The sequence below is a fragment of the Micromys minutus genome, assembly GCF_963924665.1.
Source record: "Micromys minutus genome assembly, chromosome: 18".
NCBI lineage: Eukaryota > Metazoa > Chordata > Mammalia > Rodentia > Muridae > Micromys > Micromys minutus.
This window is the reverse complement of record NC_137953.1, coordinates 37,852,037-37,868,812: the sequence shown is the minus strand read 5'-3', so window position 1 is coordinate 37,868,812 and position 16,776 is coordinate 37,852,037. Positions and strand designations below refer to the sequence as shown.

At 41.4% G+C, this 16,776-nt stretch overlaps 1 protein-coding gene across 1 annotated transcript; it reads right to left on the bottom strand.

Annotated features, from left to right (window-relative positions):
- Positions 1–340: 340 nt before the first annotated feature.
- Positions 341–16,400, bottom strand: TCAF2 (TRPM8 channel associated factor 2; the record flags this gene model as incomplete). The annotated part of the gene is made up of 6 exons (XM_080932522.1): positions 341–711; positions 1,542–1,781; positions 2,335–2,548; positions 3,556–3,653; positions 3,946–4,937; positions 15,778–16,400. 6 exons carry the CDS (start codon positions 16,398–16,400, stop codon positions 341–343), a joined length of 2,538 nt encoding a protein of 845 aa, XP_080788648.1.
- Positions 16,401–16,776: the final 376 nt, after the last annotated feature.

Here is a 16,776-nt window from a genome sequence, read left to right as displayed (position 1 = left end):
AGCCAGTGCTTGCTGGAACTCCTAGGCTCAGTTCTAGATCTATTATTTAGGAGGGTTCTTGCTTTTGGACATGGTGGTTAAATTCCTTAGGACTTATGGGCCCTGTGACAAATGTGCTATCCTCTACATATGGTTGCAGTAGACAACTTCTCAAAATATTTTCTACTTTCCTCTATATTCCAAAATCATGGGTCAGGGATGGGATAGGTGTCACTTTGATCTACACATATATAATCTGAGACATACCAGCAGTGATCCACACCTGACAGTGGCAGTAGTGGTGTTAGGTTTGTGGGAGTCATGTAGGAAGTGGAAAATTCTAGGGAGGCAGAGGTGACTGTCATCCCCATCTCCATGAGTTTGTGCTTGGTACCTGTAAATATGTCTCCAGTGCTGTCCAGACCTCCCAGTTACACAGGGGTGCACCCTTCTGAAGGTGTTCTTTGATTCTCTTCTCTCTTTCTTCAGGTTTCAGTTCAGGGTGGGCCTGAGCCCTGGGAATTCCCAGGACCTTCTCATGAACATAGACTGACCAGAGATTGCAGGTGGCCTCAGTTGTATGTGGGGGGAACTCCCAACCATTGCGCTGCTGATTGTGACCCAGTTCGTGTATGGGTCCCCACAGGCCCTTACTTCTTATGTCTGCCAAATTTACTAGCTCCTGCACGGACTCCACATGGCACATGATGGGGTATCCCGAATGCATCCAGCCTGGGGATGCAAGAAAGAGATGGAACATGAGAGCAGGATGTGTTTCCACTTTCTTCTTCTGCCCCTTTAACTGCTGAGCTCCTACAATGCTGGGTAAATCCAGTGGTCCCAGAGTATCTGAACTGATTGGAAAGCACATGGCTTTCCTCTAGTAATTGACTCTCCCAACTGAGCTTTAACCTTGTCCTCACCTTGACCCTAAATGGTGAGAAAAATATTTTTCCATAAATGTCCTTCCTGGAATTTGATGCTTTGTTTTTAAGAGTTTTCTTTGCCTGTTCTATGCCCTATGTCTAGACTAGAGAAGCTAGGGTAGTCTCATTTTTCCCCCCAAGCTGGGATTGCTAACTAGATTTTCCTGGCAGACATGGAGACAGTTTTGTAGATAAGAATTTATCTTCCTTATATAAGAATCAGAACTTTGAACAGTTTCTCTACATTTATGTATCTTTGTGGCAAAGGACTTGGTACCAGTACCTACCATAGACATCTTTGTTAACCTTCCCCTTTAGTTTTTCAATTCTAATATATATCTGAAGAGAGTATTCCATTTTGAATATTTTTTGAGAAATTCTCCACAAACACAGGTGACCTCCCAGAACTGAGTTTCTGGTCATGATTATTACTGTCTTAGGTAACTGAATCATGGAAAATGTCAGTGATTTGCATTTTATTTGTAAATGCCTTTCACTTCCATCATATTCCATGACTTTATGCTCTCCCTTGTCCATTAATAACATAATTATTATTTACAACTCTTGGAAAGTACAAAATAGATAAAGTAATAAAGTGAACTTTGCTCATAAGGAGCACTCCCCTGGAGCACCCACCACTTGATATCTGGACATCAGCAACAATTCTCTCAGGTCTTTTGAAAGGGAAGGGCTGGGCTGCCAGCCTGGCCACAGCCTGCATCATCTCATCCCAGAGTTGGAGCAGAGGCTCTGGATCCTCCAGAACTTTGAGGCTTGTGGTTGGCACTGTCAGGATGACATTGTCTGTGGCCAGCTCTCCCCAGGGGCCCAGGTTCTTCTGGAAGCAGCTCTTCCACTCCTCCAGTGATGTCTTACCTAGAAATACATAACATGGAACCTGCCACCCATTTCTCTTTGAGGAAAGAGAAAGAGAGAGATTCGGGGAGGGTGAGGGTCAGACAGACAGAGAGACAGAGTCAGACAGAGAGAGAGATGGAGAGACAGTGAAAATGTAAACAAAAAGACAGAGAGACAGACATACAGAGGGAGAAACAGAGAGAAACAAACAGAGAGATGGAGAAAGAAAGTCAGAGACAAAAACAAAGACATCAAGACAGACACACTCACAGAAAAATATACAGAGAAACACACACACACACACACACACACACACACAGGAATTACAAGAGAAACTATTGACATAACAACCTGTGATAATTCAGGTTCATAGGATGCAGATAAAGAACAAGTCAGTAGACCCCTCTTTTGTACCCAAGGTCTTCATAGACACAGGATAATCCACCCCCTGCCTGCAGACTTGTTTTGACTAGTTCTGTTTTTGCTCTCTCTACTGACCCTTGTTATTAACATCCCCATTGTCACTGAGACAACCACAGCTCAGTCTTTTCCCAATGCCCAGTGTACTCACCTAGCTTGTAGTATGGGGTAGGCATTGCCTTTGTGATAGTAACAGATACAGGGCCAAGTTGACAGCCTTTGGGCACAATGATGTACAGGAGACCACCCCAGAGGCAGGAGACTGACCGTTGGGTTCTGTCCATACAACACTGATAAGTTACCACAGGGGCACGAAACAGTTGTCTGGCCAGGCTAAGATCATCAGTGTGACATCCAATCTGCACCTGGATAGACAATTGTACCACATAAAGGAAAGTGCAGAATTCAAGAAGTATGTAGGACTTTTTTAGGGGCTTGCAGAGGGTGGTGATGAAAGCCTAACTTCTCCCTTCTGTGAAGGATGTATGCAATCTACTAAACTGTAGCAATCCAAAGACTTCTGGACTTCACCGTATGTTTAGTTATATTTTTAAGGGTATAAAACAGTCCAGCAATGGATTTCCATTTGATATGAGTGAGCAGGCTGATCACCAGGCATAACTGATAAGGGATGTGTGGAATCTCATTACCAGGCAGAATCCTGGGCTCTTACGTGAGACTTAAACAGTGGTTGACTCTGATGTTTTAAGTGAGGCAAGGCATCCCACTCTACTCTCTGTGAAAAGATACAGGTCCATCCAGATCTTACAGCATCAGGCTAAGAGGCAGAGAATTCATTCTCTCTTCTCTGCCCAGCTCAACCCTACTTGCTTTTTCTAGAGTCATGGAGTTGCCTTTTTGCCTTGCTTGATTGAAGTAAATAAATCAGAGAGAGCCCAAGTAAGTTGGTGATAGTAGTGCACTACTTTAATCCCAGCATTTGGGAAACAGAGTTTGAGGTTAGCCTGATGTAGAGAACAAATGCAAGAACACCCAGGGCTACACAGAGAAGCCCCGTCTCAAAGAAAAAAATCCCAATTGTTGTAGGAAATGATGCTCAGAACTGAGAAAGTGAAGTGGTAAATGTCAGGTCTCTGCTACCAGGAAAATTGGTGAATTCTGATATATAAGGTCACTGTCCTTCCTTATTCATCTAAGTAGGTAAGATTGTCTCACATGAAAATTGGGCTTAGGAAAGAGCTTGAGTCACAAGTACCTTGAACCTTCTGCTGTTCCATCTACAAGAGGGGCAGAATATCCTTCCCCTGAGATCCTGATAGACAAACTCAATAGGAGCGATATGAATACCTGGGTGCTGTGGAAGAGTCTCGCTGTACTTGGGGAGGTGCTAGTTCTGGATATCTTGTCTTACCTTCAGGCCAGCAGAGGCTGCAGGTTCAGAGACTGAGATCTCTGTGCTTTGTCCCTCCAGGAGGTAGAGTCCAGTACTCATCCAGACATCACTGTCACCTGAAGACAAGTCATAAAAAACGCTGAATCCTTTGTTCTTCCATGGCCTGACTCTACTTGGGACCTTTTACACCTTCAGCTTTCCTTCCATGAACTCCAAGTCATTCTTCCACACTTTCTGGACCCATTCATTCCTAGCTTAACTAAGTACAACTCTGGCTCCCATTGTCTTGGAAATACCTAATAAAGCATGAAGCTACCCTTCCTGAGGATCAGAACCTGGGAGGAAGTTAGCTAAATCTACCTTCTCCCAGGTCAAGAATACTCTGGACATTCTCTGCTCATTCCATACCTGGGTTGGTTCCATTGATCTCCACAGTAATAGGGTGTTCTGAATAGCAGAGATTGGAGGAGCAGGTCTGCGTGCTGTTACGAACTATCTGGGAGCAATCAGTCCCAGAATGTGCCAGTTCTGTAGCTAGAGAGAGTAGTGCAGCCTCACAAGAGTGACTGGACACGGGATTGTTCTTGCTCACAGCTGGGAGGCCTGCCTGTCGCAGCATCTTCCTCAGGATCCGGTGCACAGACATATAAGCAGGAACTCCCTGGGCAGGAATCTGAAGAAAGCCTGCCACATCCACTCCCAACCTTCTCAAATACTGTTTCTCCAAGTTTCCCTCCTTGTGGTTCAACATAGCCTGGAACTCAGAAAGAGCCTTTCGAAAGTGGTAGTTCCTTATATCCATAGGAAGGAGAGGGAAACAGCCTGGGCTGAGGGTCTGAGGCAAAATGCTGAGGCCAAAAGTATTGAGGATGACATTCCCAGGGAAACTACTCAACGCAGAGCTGCCTGGGTTTTGGGAAGCCCACCACCAGGACTGACCACCAATGAGCAGCCCCCCACCCTCTGCTACAAACTCCTGCACTTTCTTGGCATCCTGCTCAGTATAAGCTACACAGCAGTAGACAGAGATATCATTGGTCAAATTGGACTCCAGGCTGCATTTCAAGCCGTGCTTCAACAATAGGGAATTCAGATCCTTGAGACTTTTGTTCACCCCAATATTATCTCTCTGGTCTCTGGACAACCAACGTATAGCATTGAGCAGAAAGGGTTCCATCTTAGGAGCATAGAGCATGGCCTCATGTGCAGCCAACACCACACGACCACGGCCATAGCGGGCAGCTGCTAGGAAGCAGCCAAGGAAGGAGTTTTCCAGGCCCACATGGAAGGCCAGGGACCCGTGCACCAACAGATGTGAGGGGACACCCCCAGTCCTGATGTCCAACATAGAGATGCCATGCAGAAGCTGTTCCTGGTCACGCCTGAGCTCCTCCCAACACCTGGAAAGATGAGAGAGATGAAGAGGGTGTATTCAGCCAATGAGCCACTCATTACAACCCACGGAGTGAAGAAAAATGACAGGGTTTGTACCAATCTTCTGTTTCTTACCCATACTATTTTGAAATTTAATACTGTATGTCTTATTAACCTAATAATCTTTCTTACCACCTCACAATTAATCACATATCATTGTTTATATTTTGCTTGTGCTTAGCAAGAAAACAAAACCCCGGTGCTTCTTATACTTGAAGTTTTCATAGATTTGAAGAGAGAGCTAATGATTGTATTCATATATACTAAAATCCACATTCTCAAAAGGAACCTTTCCAAGAATTCTTGATTAGTCAGCCAAGTGAATATTCTGTCTCAAATTTTATGTCTTAAAAATTATTAAAGCATATAAACAGAGTTGTAAAACACAACAATTTGATAGAAGATTACTGTGGCTCATCTAAAGTGGGTCTTCATATGTAACACCATAGAAATACCACACAAGGCTCCCCACAGGTTTGCTCACAAATGAACAAGTTAAAGTTAATTATTTTTTTGCTTTTGCTGATTTATATAGCTATATATCTTTTAGATATTTTCACCTAGGGCAGGGGAGATAGCTCAGTGGATACATGTGTTTTCTACTGGGGTTCATGTAGAGGAAGAAAACAAGCAACTGGAAGTCCCCTAACCATGGCATGTGTACCCATCCATGCACATCTGACTCACCCCCCTCTCTCACACACAAACACATGCATGAATATCACACAATACTCTCTAAATAAGTGTAAAAAATCTTTACTAAATATGATAGGAGAATTCATTACTCTTAACTGAGATGTGGTCAACATAAAAATACATTTATAAGGTTTATATTTCAGGAATTAAAAAGCACTAATTTCTATAGGAGATGGATTAAATAAATTATGGTAACCTTATATAGTAAGTCATTAGATAGTATTGGAAAGACTTAATGAAATGTAGAAATTAGACCCCATAAGACTGCGTCAATTTTTAAAAAATGCTAAAAATCCAGAAATCATAAAACATTGAATTTTTTTATTTTACGTATGACTGCTTATCTGCATGTACACGTTCGAGTCAGCAGAGGGCATCAGATCCTGTTATAGATGGTTTGTGAGCCATCATGTAGTTGCTGGGATGTGCATGGTATTTGTACTCACTGATAAGTGGATATTAGCCAAAAAGTACAAAATACTCATGATATATCCCACAGATCCGAAGACGTTGGCAAGAAGGAAGAGCCAAGTGAGGATGCTTAACTCCTACTTAGAAGGGGAAGGAAAATAATCATGGGGGCAGAGGGAGAGAGGGACCTGGGTGGGGTAGGGAGAAGGGGAAAGGGGGACAGGATCAGGCATGCTGTGTGTTTTGGGGGAGACAGGAAAGAAACCCAGAGGGCCAAAAGAATGAATGAAAATATGCAGCTGTGGGGCAGAAGGGGTGGAGAGTGCGTGGTGGAGGGAACCTATAGAAAGTCCCAGAGACCTAGAACGGAGGAGGCTCCCAAGACCCAATGTGGATGGATGACCTTAGCCGAAATGCCAAACACTGGGAATACAGAACCTGAACTGACCACCCCAGGATCCACAGCGGAGGGATGAAGACACCAACCCACCTGCAAAATTTGCAACCCTAAATTGTTCCTGTCTAAAAGAAATGCAGGGATAAAAATGGATCAGAGACTGAAGAAATGGTGAACAGTTCCAAATTGGGATCCATCCCATGGGCAGGCACCGATTCCTGACACTGTTATCGATGCTCTATTTTACTTGCAGACAGGAGCCTAGCATGGCTGTCCTCTGAGAGACTCTATCAGGAGCTAACTGAGATGGATACAGATACTTACAGCCAAGCATTGTCCTGAAGTAGGGGACCCCCAATATAAGAGGGGAGATTAAAGAAACTGAAGGGGATGGCAACCTCAGAGAAAGACCAACAGTCTCAACTGGGAGCTCCCAGAGACTGAGCCATCAATCAAAGAGCATACGTGAGCTGGTCTGAAGATCCTGGCACATGTGTAGCAGAGGGCTATCTAGTCTGGATTCAGTGGGAGAGGATGTGCCTAATCCTGTAGAGATGCAATGCCCCAGGGATACCTGGGGGAAGGCACCCTTTCAAAGGCAAGGGGATGGAAGGAAGAACTCTGTGAGGGGGGATGAGGAAGGGAGCAACATTTGGGATGTAAATTAATAAAATAATTTATTATTAAAAATCAAAGATACAAAAACAAAAATCCCAAACAAGCCAAAACCAAAACCAAATAAAGACCCTAGACATTGAACCAGTTGTACCCCATAACTGTTAAAATGCCTTCTGGGATCATTCGATTAGAGTCACAGCCCATTGTAATCATTTTCATATAATTCTGTCATTTCGACTTTAAAACCAACGTACTTTTAAATTAAAGTCAAATATTTCTAAAGGTAAAATTAGTTAACTCATTGAATCAGTAAGACAGTACAGAAGGGATGAGCTTCATGTGCCGTGTCTTCCTCGGTTTCATATCAGCACAGAGAAGAGCAGACCCTCTGTGGTTTCTCGGTTTCATCACATTGGTTTTTCCAACAAGCGCCACAAGTGTCTCATGAGCTCAGGGGTCAGTTGCACTTTTTTCCCCTTTTAGAGGCTCAATCCTCATTCTGAGTCATCCTGACACTGAACTACACGAACTGGTAACCTTTCTCCTGTGATCATTTTGTGTATGTATGACACTTGTATGGTTTTCATTAGTTTGTCTACTTTACAAATTTTTGTTGGCCTCGGCTTTTTCACACAGTCAGTACATAAAATGAGAGTATGAGTTGGCTTCCCTGGTAGGCAGACAGATCGGACAGGAGCCAGAATAGGTGAGAAAGGCATTGATAAACTCAAGGATGGCTGGTTCTTCCTCACCCTCCTAGCCAGAGACAAAGGCCTTTTGAATTTTTACTCCTACCAGTAAGGGCCCTGATGAGAAAGCGACTCAGCAAATTCAAGGTCTGGTCTGAACATGTTCCTCAAAAGCTGTGGGCTGATCTGCTACTCTGTCTTTCTCCAATCTGACCAGTCCTAAGTTAGAGAAGGAAGAGCCCTTTGAGACTTCAATAAACTCCAGACCTCAAAAAGAGGCCTCGCTACTCCTCATGGCTAGGGGTTCTTTCTGGGTATTTCTGTGTATGTGTGTGTATTTTCACTGCTAAAACCCCTTTCTTTACCAGATGACTCATTCTGTCTGCTGTCTGAGATTTTTTTCCTGCTACTATCTGTCACCCTAGATATTCTTCATGCCTTTACATGTTGAGCTGCCATAACAAATGAAGTCAATCAAGACTCCAAAGAGATTACAAAACAAAACAGTAAACAGGGTAGATAACATACGGATATTGTCCAAAGTGTACCGTCTGGTAGGAAAGAGACATTAGCAAGTGACCTGGTGACTAACATGGAGATGGTGCTAAGTGATGTGCCCAGGAACTGGGAAAGTATGGTAAAGTTAAACTCTAAGGTAGTTCTGTTTAATGGGGGCTGGGAGAGGGTTCCTGTGATCAGGGTGGTGGTGTTGAGTGTATATGATGAGAATTTCATCATGAGAGATGAGAGGCCTAAGATAGAAAAGGCAATTTGAAAGCCAAGTCTTTGATGGTAATTGCTTAACTTAAAAAAAAAAGCCAGATTCCCAAATTCCTGGATATCTTAATGTCATGATTTAAAAAAAAGACATTTAATGGCACAGGTTGTGCTATTTTTATTGCTAGAGAGTGCCAAATTATTTTAAAGGTATGAATTGATCATGCGTGTCCTTTTTCTCCTTTCTCAAAGTACAAAACTATAAAATTCTGCATATTCAACATAAGGAAATAGTTCATTACTTATAGAAAGTTAGGACATTATATTGTGATTAAAAAATCTCATTAAGGAGATTCTTTTTAAACACCAAATTATTTAAACACAGAACATAAAATAGGAGTGTATAAGGACTCTGACAATTGAATACACAGTAAGGCAAGATACATGTAAATAAACACTTTGTGAGTCATATGAATAAAAACTACAGACATTCCAGTAACTTGATGTTGCATTGCTTTCTCCAAGTAACAATAAAACATTTTCTTTTGCAACTAATAAAAGCCAGCAATGTGAAAAATGATTTTCACAACAGTCATCTCTGCCAAGGTTAAATACCACTGCGGAGAATAATGTGTATGATTTAACAGCCCTTCAACAAGCTACATATGAACTAAGTAAGACATTGTATACTGGAAAACTAAACTCACTCATTTTTGTTGTTGTTACTGTTCCTATTATTGCTTTGGGCATCAGTCAGCATAAATGATGCTTAATGAGGTCAAGAAACTTGCTCATTAACTCAAAGCAAAGACAAGTGAAACACTGGGACTCAGCTCCAAGCCTATCTGCCCAAAGCCACATGACTTTAGTTAAGTCTTTCGTGGCTATAGCATAAATACTGTCAACAGGTCAATAGCTAGGAAGTAACATACCTGCAAATGTAGCCTTACCATCACAGCATACATTTATGGAAGTCCAGAGTCAAAAGCTAAAATTGTAGCAATATTCACTGATTTTTAAGAAATTAGTTAGAAAATAACATATACATAAAGTTGTTTGTTGAGGAGAATTTACTTATGCTTGCACAAGAAAGTTGACAGAGATCTACTGACTGCCAATGATTACTTAAATTTATTAAAACCATGTTTCGCCGGCAGCCAACAGATTGGGAAAAAATCTTTACTGATCCCACATCAGATAGAGGCCTAATATCAAAGAGGTATACAAAGAACTCAAGAAGCTAGACACCAGAGAATCATACAACCCTATTAAAAATGGGGTACAGAGCTAAACAAAAAGTTCTCAATTGAAGAATATCGAATGGCTGAGAAGCATCTAAGGAAGTGCTGGACATCCTTAGTCATCAGGGAAATGCAAATCAAAACAACCATGAGATTCTACCTCACACCAGTCAGAATGGCTAAAATCAAAAATTCAGATGACAGCAGATTCTGGCAAAGATGCAGAGAAAGAGGAACACTTCTCCACTGTTGGTGGGGTTGTAAACTGGTACAACCATTCTGGAAATCAGTCTGGGGAGTCCTCAGAAAATTGGACATAGTACTACCTGAAGACCCAGTTATTCCACTTCTGGGCATGTATCCCAGAGAGCCTCCAACATACAACAAAGACACATGCACCACAATGTTCATAGCAGCCCTATTTATAATAACCAGAAGCTGGAAAGAACCCAGATGTCCTTCAGTAGATGAATGGATGCAAAAATTGTGATATATTTACACAATGGAGTACTACTCAGCTATCAGAAACAATGACTTTATGAAATTCTTAAGGAAATGGATGCATCTAGAGAATATCATCCTGAGTGAAATAACCCAGTCACAAAAGAACAGACATAAAATGCAGTCACTGATAATTGGATACTAACCCCAGAAAGTTCTGAACACCCCAGAAACAACTTACAGACTATATGAAGTTGAAGAAAAAAATAATAACTTTCTGGCTGGGGGCCAACACAACATGAGGAACTGTATTAAAGGGTCCCAGCATGAGGAAGGTTGAGAACCACTGGCTTAGACTATGCTGGCCTTGAACTCAAAGAGGCATTCTGAATATTTGGGATTAAAGTCATTCACTACTACACTCAGCCTAATTATATTTTTCTAAAAAAATTTGATATTGTTGATGCTCTTGTAAAAGGAATGTTCTTCATTTGATATTCATACTGTTCATGGCTAATATAGAGAAATATATGTAGTCATCCCTTGCATATGGCTTTCATGTAGAGGACCAAGTCTGAATGAAAAGAATTACAGCTTTCTCTCCAGTCTGTTATTCATTCACTCAAATTGTCTTAAGTTATGGTATAGATTCTCCAATAAGATGTTGCATAGAAATGTTGAAAGTGCATTGTTCCTGTTCTTAAGGGAAAAACATGCACAGTCTTACTGTACAGTGTGATCATAACTAGTTTAGCCCTATACTTTCCCATAGATACTTTATCAAACTGAAGAATTTCCTATTCCTAGTTTAAGTTGTGTTATAGTTTGTTCGTGTACACACATTTGTGAGTGTGCATGCTCATGTCACAGTGCAGGTGTACAGGTTTAGGCGACACCTGTGTGGAACAGGTTCTTCTACCTTTACATGGCTTCCAGGAAGGAGGAACCTTCATCACAGGTTTGTGTGGCAAACACTTTTACTCGATGAGTCTTCTTGATGTCCTTAATTAAGGTTTTTAATGATGACAGGTGTGTGTGATTTTCCCCAGACATTTTTTTTCACCTTCATCCAGTGAGATGATATCTGATTTTAAGTTTTTATTCTGTTATTACCATTTATTAACTGCCTTTGGAGAGCAAACTATTATTCTTGGATAAATCCAATTTGGTCTAATAAAAAATCTTTATTGTTTTTAAAAAACATGTTTCAGTTTCATTTTTTCTCTAAAATTATAAAACAATGCTTAGTGTCATGTTTTATCCAAAAGTATTTGTTAATATATTGGAATTAAATTAATTAAAATTAATTTATATCTTAATGTTTTTAATTCAAATTTAAACATTTTATGGATATATCTAAATATATCCATAAATCAATGTAAAATATATGGATTTTATATTAACAGAAATTATAACTTTCTTGGATTATTTGACAACTTGCATTTTTTGTATACTAGTGCTTTTATATGTTGCTTTGAATTGTCTTGAACAGATTATAACTATTTAATCAAATCTTCACTAGCTGACGAGTAAAAGTTCAGCTTGGACAGGAAGAGTCGGTGTTAGTGGTCTATCACATGCCATGATAGGGATTGTACAAACTTCTGTGATTTTCAAAATTGCTAAGAGGTCATTGTAAACGTCTTCACCACGAACAATGCTAAATATGCGAGGTAATGAATATACCAATTTTCTACTTAAGCATCTCATTGGTATGTAATACATGTTTATACATCATGATTTCATATTGTCCCCCATATGTATGCATACATGCATATACATATATTAAGATAGAACAAGTTAAAAAAATAAAAATCAACATAAATCTCCTTAGCCATCTTTTTGTCATCATGACAAAATGCCTGAAGAAAATAAATTAAAAGAGAAATGTTCATCTCAGCTCTTCATGTCAGCCCTGGCCAGCTAGACATACTGCTCTTGGGCTGCACTGGGGCAGAAAATCTCAGCTGGGATCATGTTGTGTAACAAGCCTGTTCAACTCACTGATGCCTGGAAGCATAAAGTATGCAAGGAAGGAGAAAAGCGGGGGAGGGGGGCAGGGAACAAGATACGCCCTTCTAGAGAATGTCCCCAGTGTTCTACTACTGCCACTGGCTGTGGTCCATGTCCTAGTTTCTACAGCCTCCCAAAAGTGCCATTGAATTACGAATCCATCAATCGATTAGCCCACTGGTGGGCTTCCAGACATCTAGGTTATAAAGGTGCAACTCTTGGAGTATTCACTCCAGCCCATCTGTATTAGTAAAGTACAAGAAAAACAAAAATTCATACTAAAAATTCAAACATCTGTAATTAGGAACTCAAGCATAGAGGATATGATATCCACACGGGGAGGCACAAGAGAGCATGCAGGGCATCTTGGCATTATTCTCTGTAGCCATACCCAGCTTGATGACTATTTGGCACAGTTCTAAAAGGTGAAATAGCAAAGGCAAATAAACAGGTGACCAGACATTTCCAATTACCTAGTAGTAGGAGTACAGAAAGGGGAACCACTCTAAAGGGTACCAGAAGACACTCATATAACTTAATATATCTCTAGGAAAATAAGCTATGAAGATGAGAGGACAGGAAATAATTGTTGCCATGGTTCATCACTAAAAAATGTTTGTTGCTATTTGAGTACCCTTTCCTGCTCCACCGTTCCTTTTTTTTTTTTTTTTTTTTTTACCCACTTACAGCCGTTTTAAAAGGAACTTTGCACACCAATTACTGCATGACTCAGCTTCCCAAGAAAACCTAATCTGCAAAGGGGAAATTACTTTCTCCATTGCCAACCCAACCTACAAAGCAAACTTGGCAAGGCTAACAAATACGACTTGCAGTGTCCCTGTCGGTCATTGATCCCACATCATTTTGATGTTGATAGCATTATCACTGGAATTTTGCACCTGTGGGATAGAATGAACAAGTAGTTCATTATGATGGAGTCTTACAAAATGAGAGGGGAAAATAAATAGATCTCAAAACAGGAGAATGTGGAGATTCAATAAAATCCCGGCTGTCCTGAATTCAAATGAGAAGTATCAATATAAACTCTTTGGTGTATATATTGATCCTAAGTCAGGAAGATATTTCTTTTTGATCACTCAGAAGGTTTATAGATGCTTATCAATGTAATACCAATAAACATGTCCCACAAAAGGAACAGATTTCATCTAGAGATCATGGACATCTCAGCTCTGAGACAGAAAATCCAAGTGGCCTAAAACCTCTTACAGCAAACTATTGTCAATGACCATAGAAAGCCTTTGGGACACCCCCGTGGTTATGTTTGCAAAGTTTGTGTCTTTAGAAGTATATAGCAGTGCAGATGTACTAGTGTGCACTATGTGTTTCAAAGTAATCGGAGGTGAGGCTGAAATTGAAAGGAAAACCACTGACTCCCACAAACCATGGCCATAAAACAGGCTGCAAGAAACCCACTGTCCATGGAATTTGAGATCCCGGACCTGGAAGGAGGCAAACAGAGGCAATGTAACTTATCATGTCTGAGCACATAGCTTGGCCCACGTGCCCACTCTAGTGTAGAAGCTGATGTTCAGACTGCATGGCAAGGTTTCCTGGACCTTCCCAGACTGAGCCTTGGGGCTCAGGAGGCCAATTTCTCAGACAGATAAAGTCTGTTCTCACTCTTTTTGAGGTGGTCTTGTACTCGTTCTTCCATTTTAATCCGCTGACTTCCTTCCTTCCATAGGTGAATATGACTGACCATGGGTTGACTGTTCTCTGTGTTGAATCCCAACTGACCAGAGAATATTGTACTGTTCTTTCTACTTTCATGTATTCTTGAAGTACCACAGAAAATGAAACAACAGCACAAAGCCAGGAAAATTCAGATGTAGTAGCAGAGGTGGAACACGTAGGTGGAGATGAAGAGAAACAGGTTTTCATTTGTTGAAAGAAGAGTTCTGTGAGGCAACTGTGACAATTATGCTGCTGAGTCTTAATGTCTGGAGACATTTTTTAAGGGGCCAGGTCGATACTTTTGGGATTCATGGATTCTGCTGAAAGGACTGACGAAACTTGGAGACAGTCACAAGCAATTTGACAGTAAGTGTTGGCTGACTCAGTTTTAAAATAGCAACACATTAAATTATTATACATGACAATAAGTGATCATGGCTGTGCTCTAGTAAAACACTATTTACGAAAACAGGAGGCTGGTACACAGGCCTGAGTTGTCTCAGTGGGCTATAGAATTAAAGTCGGCTCAGAGCTCTGTGTGCCTGGTTATCCTGTCAGAAACCCCCTGTGTAAGGAAAAAAAAAATCTCAGGCACTATCCCTGGGGCTGAGGGTTGCAGGAAAATACCAACTGTTCACAGGCTTTCCCTTTCTTCTTTGCAGCAAGATTTTAATTTCTTCAGAGATGATGACCATTTATAAATATCCTCAGACCCTTTGGTCCTTAAATTTTGACGGTTTGATTAAGTTTTGATCAGTCAGATATCAATGGAGATCCATTTGATGATCAGGACTAGAAGAAAATAGATTATCTTCTACTTTCTTGCTTGATAATGATGATGATGATGATGATGGTGATGGTGATGGTGACGATGATGATAATGATGATTCAGATAGACCCAGCTAGTGTGTCTGCTCTAGCAATCACTGCATGGCTGTAACTATAGATCCTGCAGCAGTGCTCCCATCTTGGAACAATGGGTAAAAGTAACAATCCACAGTGGAAATCACAACATTATGGAGACACTGCCAAAATCCTGGACTTGCTACCTGGTTGTCATCCTTCTTAAGAAGTGGACAGTCAGAAAGTGTTACCCACTTCGGGGAAAGCTTTACTCATGAAAAAAGCACCCTTGGTCTCTGTGCTGTCCTCCTGGCTGTGCAGTCTTTACTCTGCCAAGCTGGCTTCTGTTTAAGGTTTTCGCTTTGCTCCTGAGTTGTTAGCACAGCCCATTCTGGTGTCTTTTCAAATGCTATTTCCAATCTGTTCATTGACACTCATGGCCATTATCTATATTCTGCCATTTTCTGTGTTTCATTTGCCACAATGTAATTTCTATGTGTTCCACGAAGGGGATAAAACAGCCTTTCCTATCTCCCTGTTCTGATGCCGCACATCATGTTTCTCTCTCTCTCTTATTAACATCTGTGGACTTTCTTACCTAATGATTTGCTTACCAGCTGATTTTTCCACTGATAGGTAGGCTTCATGGTACCGCACATGGTTCCATCTCTCCTACATTCCTCTCAGTGTCTAGCATAGGGCTGGGCCCAATTGTAGATGTTCACACAGATACACCAGTGTTTTCTGATTTCTTTACGATACTGACAAGCCTTCTAAGTTTCAGGCATATGGAAAGATAATGGAAAATGGGTCGAGCTTTTCTCTTAAGTGTATGAATGATTTTCCAAGGGCGTGACTGGGAGAACCAGCTTTTCTTGGGCCTTGATGTATAGTAGTGACCATTTTAGTGACCATGTCTTTGATTTGCAGCAGTTAGAAGACAGTACAACAACCATTTGCAAAGAAATAAATACTAAGTGAAGAAAGGATATCAGCATCATTTCAAAGGAGTTAGAATCTATAAATGGTTGGAATGGACACTCACCTGATATGGATTGGGATCTTGGGTACCTTCTTAGAGACCTTGAACCGATTTATATCTCCATAGACATCCGTGAAGTACACCCCAGACACACTTGTCACCTGGTTCCCAGGGAAACTGAAGAGCACTTTGTCACTACCGTGTTGACTGGCCCAATTCCAGGCCTGGCCTCCAATGAGCAAGCCCCCACCATGCTTCACAAACTGGACCAGCTTCTCAGTCAAGGTGTCATTGTAGGCATCAATGCAATAAACTCCCAGACCCTCTCCAGGCTCAGGCTGAACCAATGCATTTATCCCAGAGTCACCTAGGATGTTAACTAATGATGCCAAGGAAGAATGCACTGAGATGGGAGCTCCTGGACAGGGGCAGAGCCAGCTCACTGCATTGAGAAGAAACGGAGCCAAGCCAGCATGCAGCAGGTAGCTCTCATGGGATAGGACCACCAAGCGGCCTTGGCCATAGAAAGAGGCAGCAATGAGCACCTGGCCCTTGTCATTCACCATCACTGGGAAGGCAGTCTCCCCAATGAGAAGGAGTTCACTGGGAATGGATTCTTTGGGAAGATCCCAGCTGGTCACTCCATTCATGAGGGCCTCAAAAGCAGCATCAGGAGTTGTTGCCATGGTTCTCCCAGCTGCTACAAAGGAAGCAGAGACTCAGGTTGGTCAAAACAGAATGAGGTAGCAGTAAGAAAGGCAATTACCTAAATTCAAGAATTAGTTCCTCCCTTTAAGGGTAAAGTGAAGCACAAAACCAAGATTCCACTTTCATGACTAAATACATTTCAGAAGAGTAAAGGCAGTGAATATGTAGACTGTTGCTATCTGTTGATGAACTATGGACCAGTGAACGGGAAGACTGCTTTAGATTGCATGACGGGAAAGACCCAGTATGAATTCGGACTTAAAGCTGAAACTTGAAATGGTGTGGGAGGAACATTTTGATAAGGGCACACCAGGGCAGAAGCAGAGCACAATGCAGAGAGGGATGGGTCCTTTT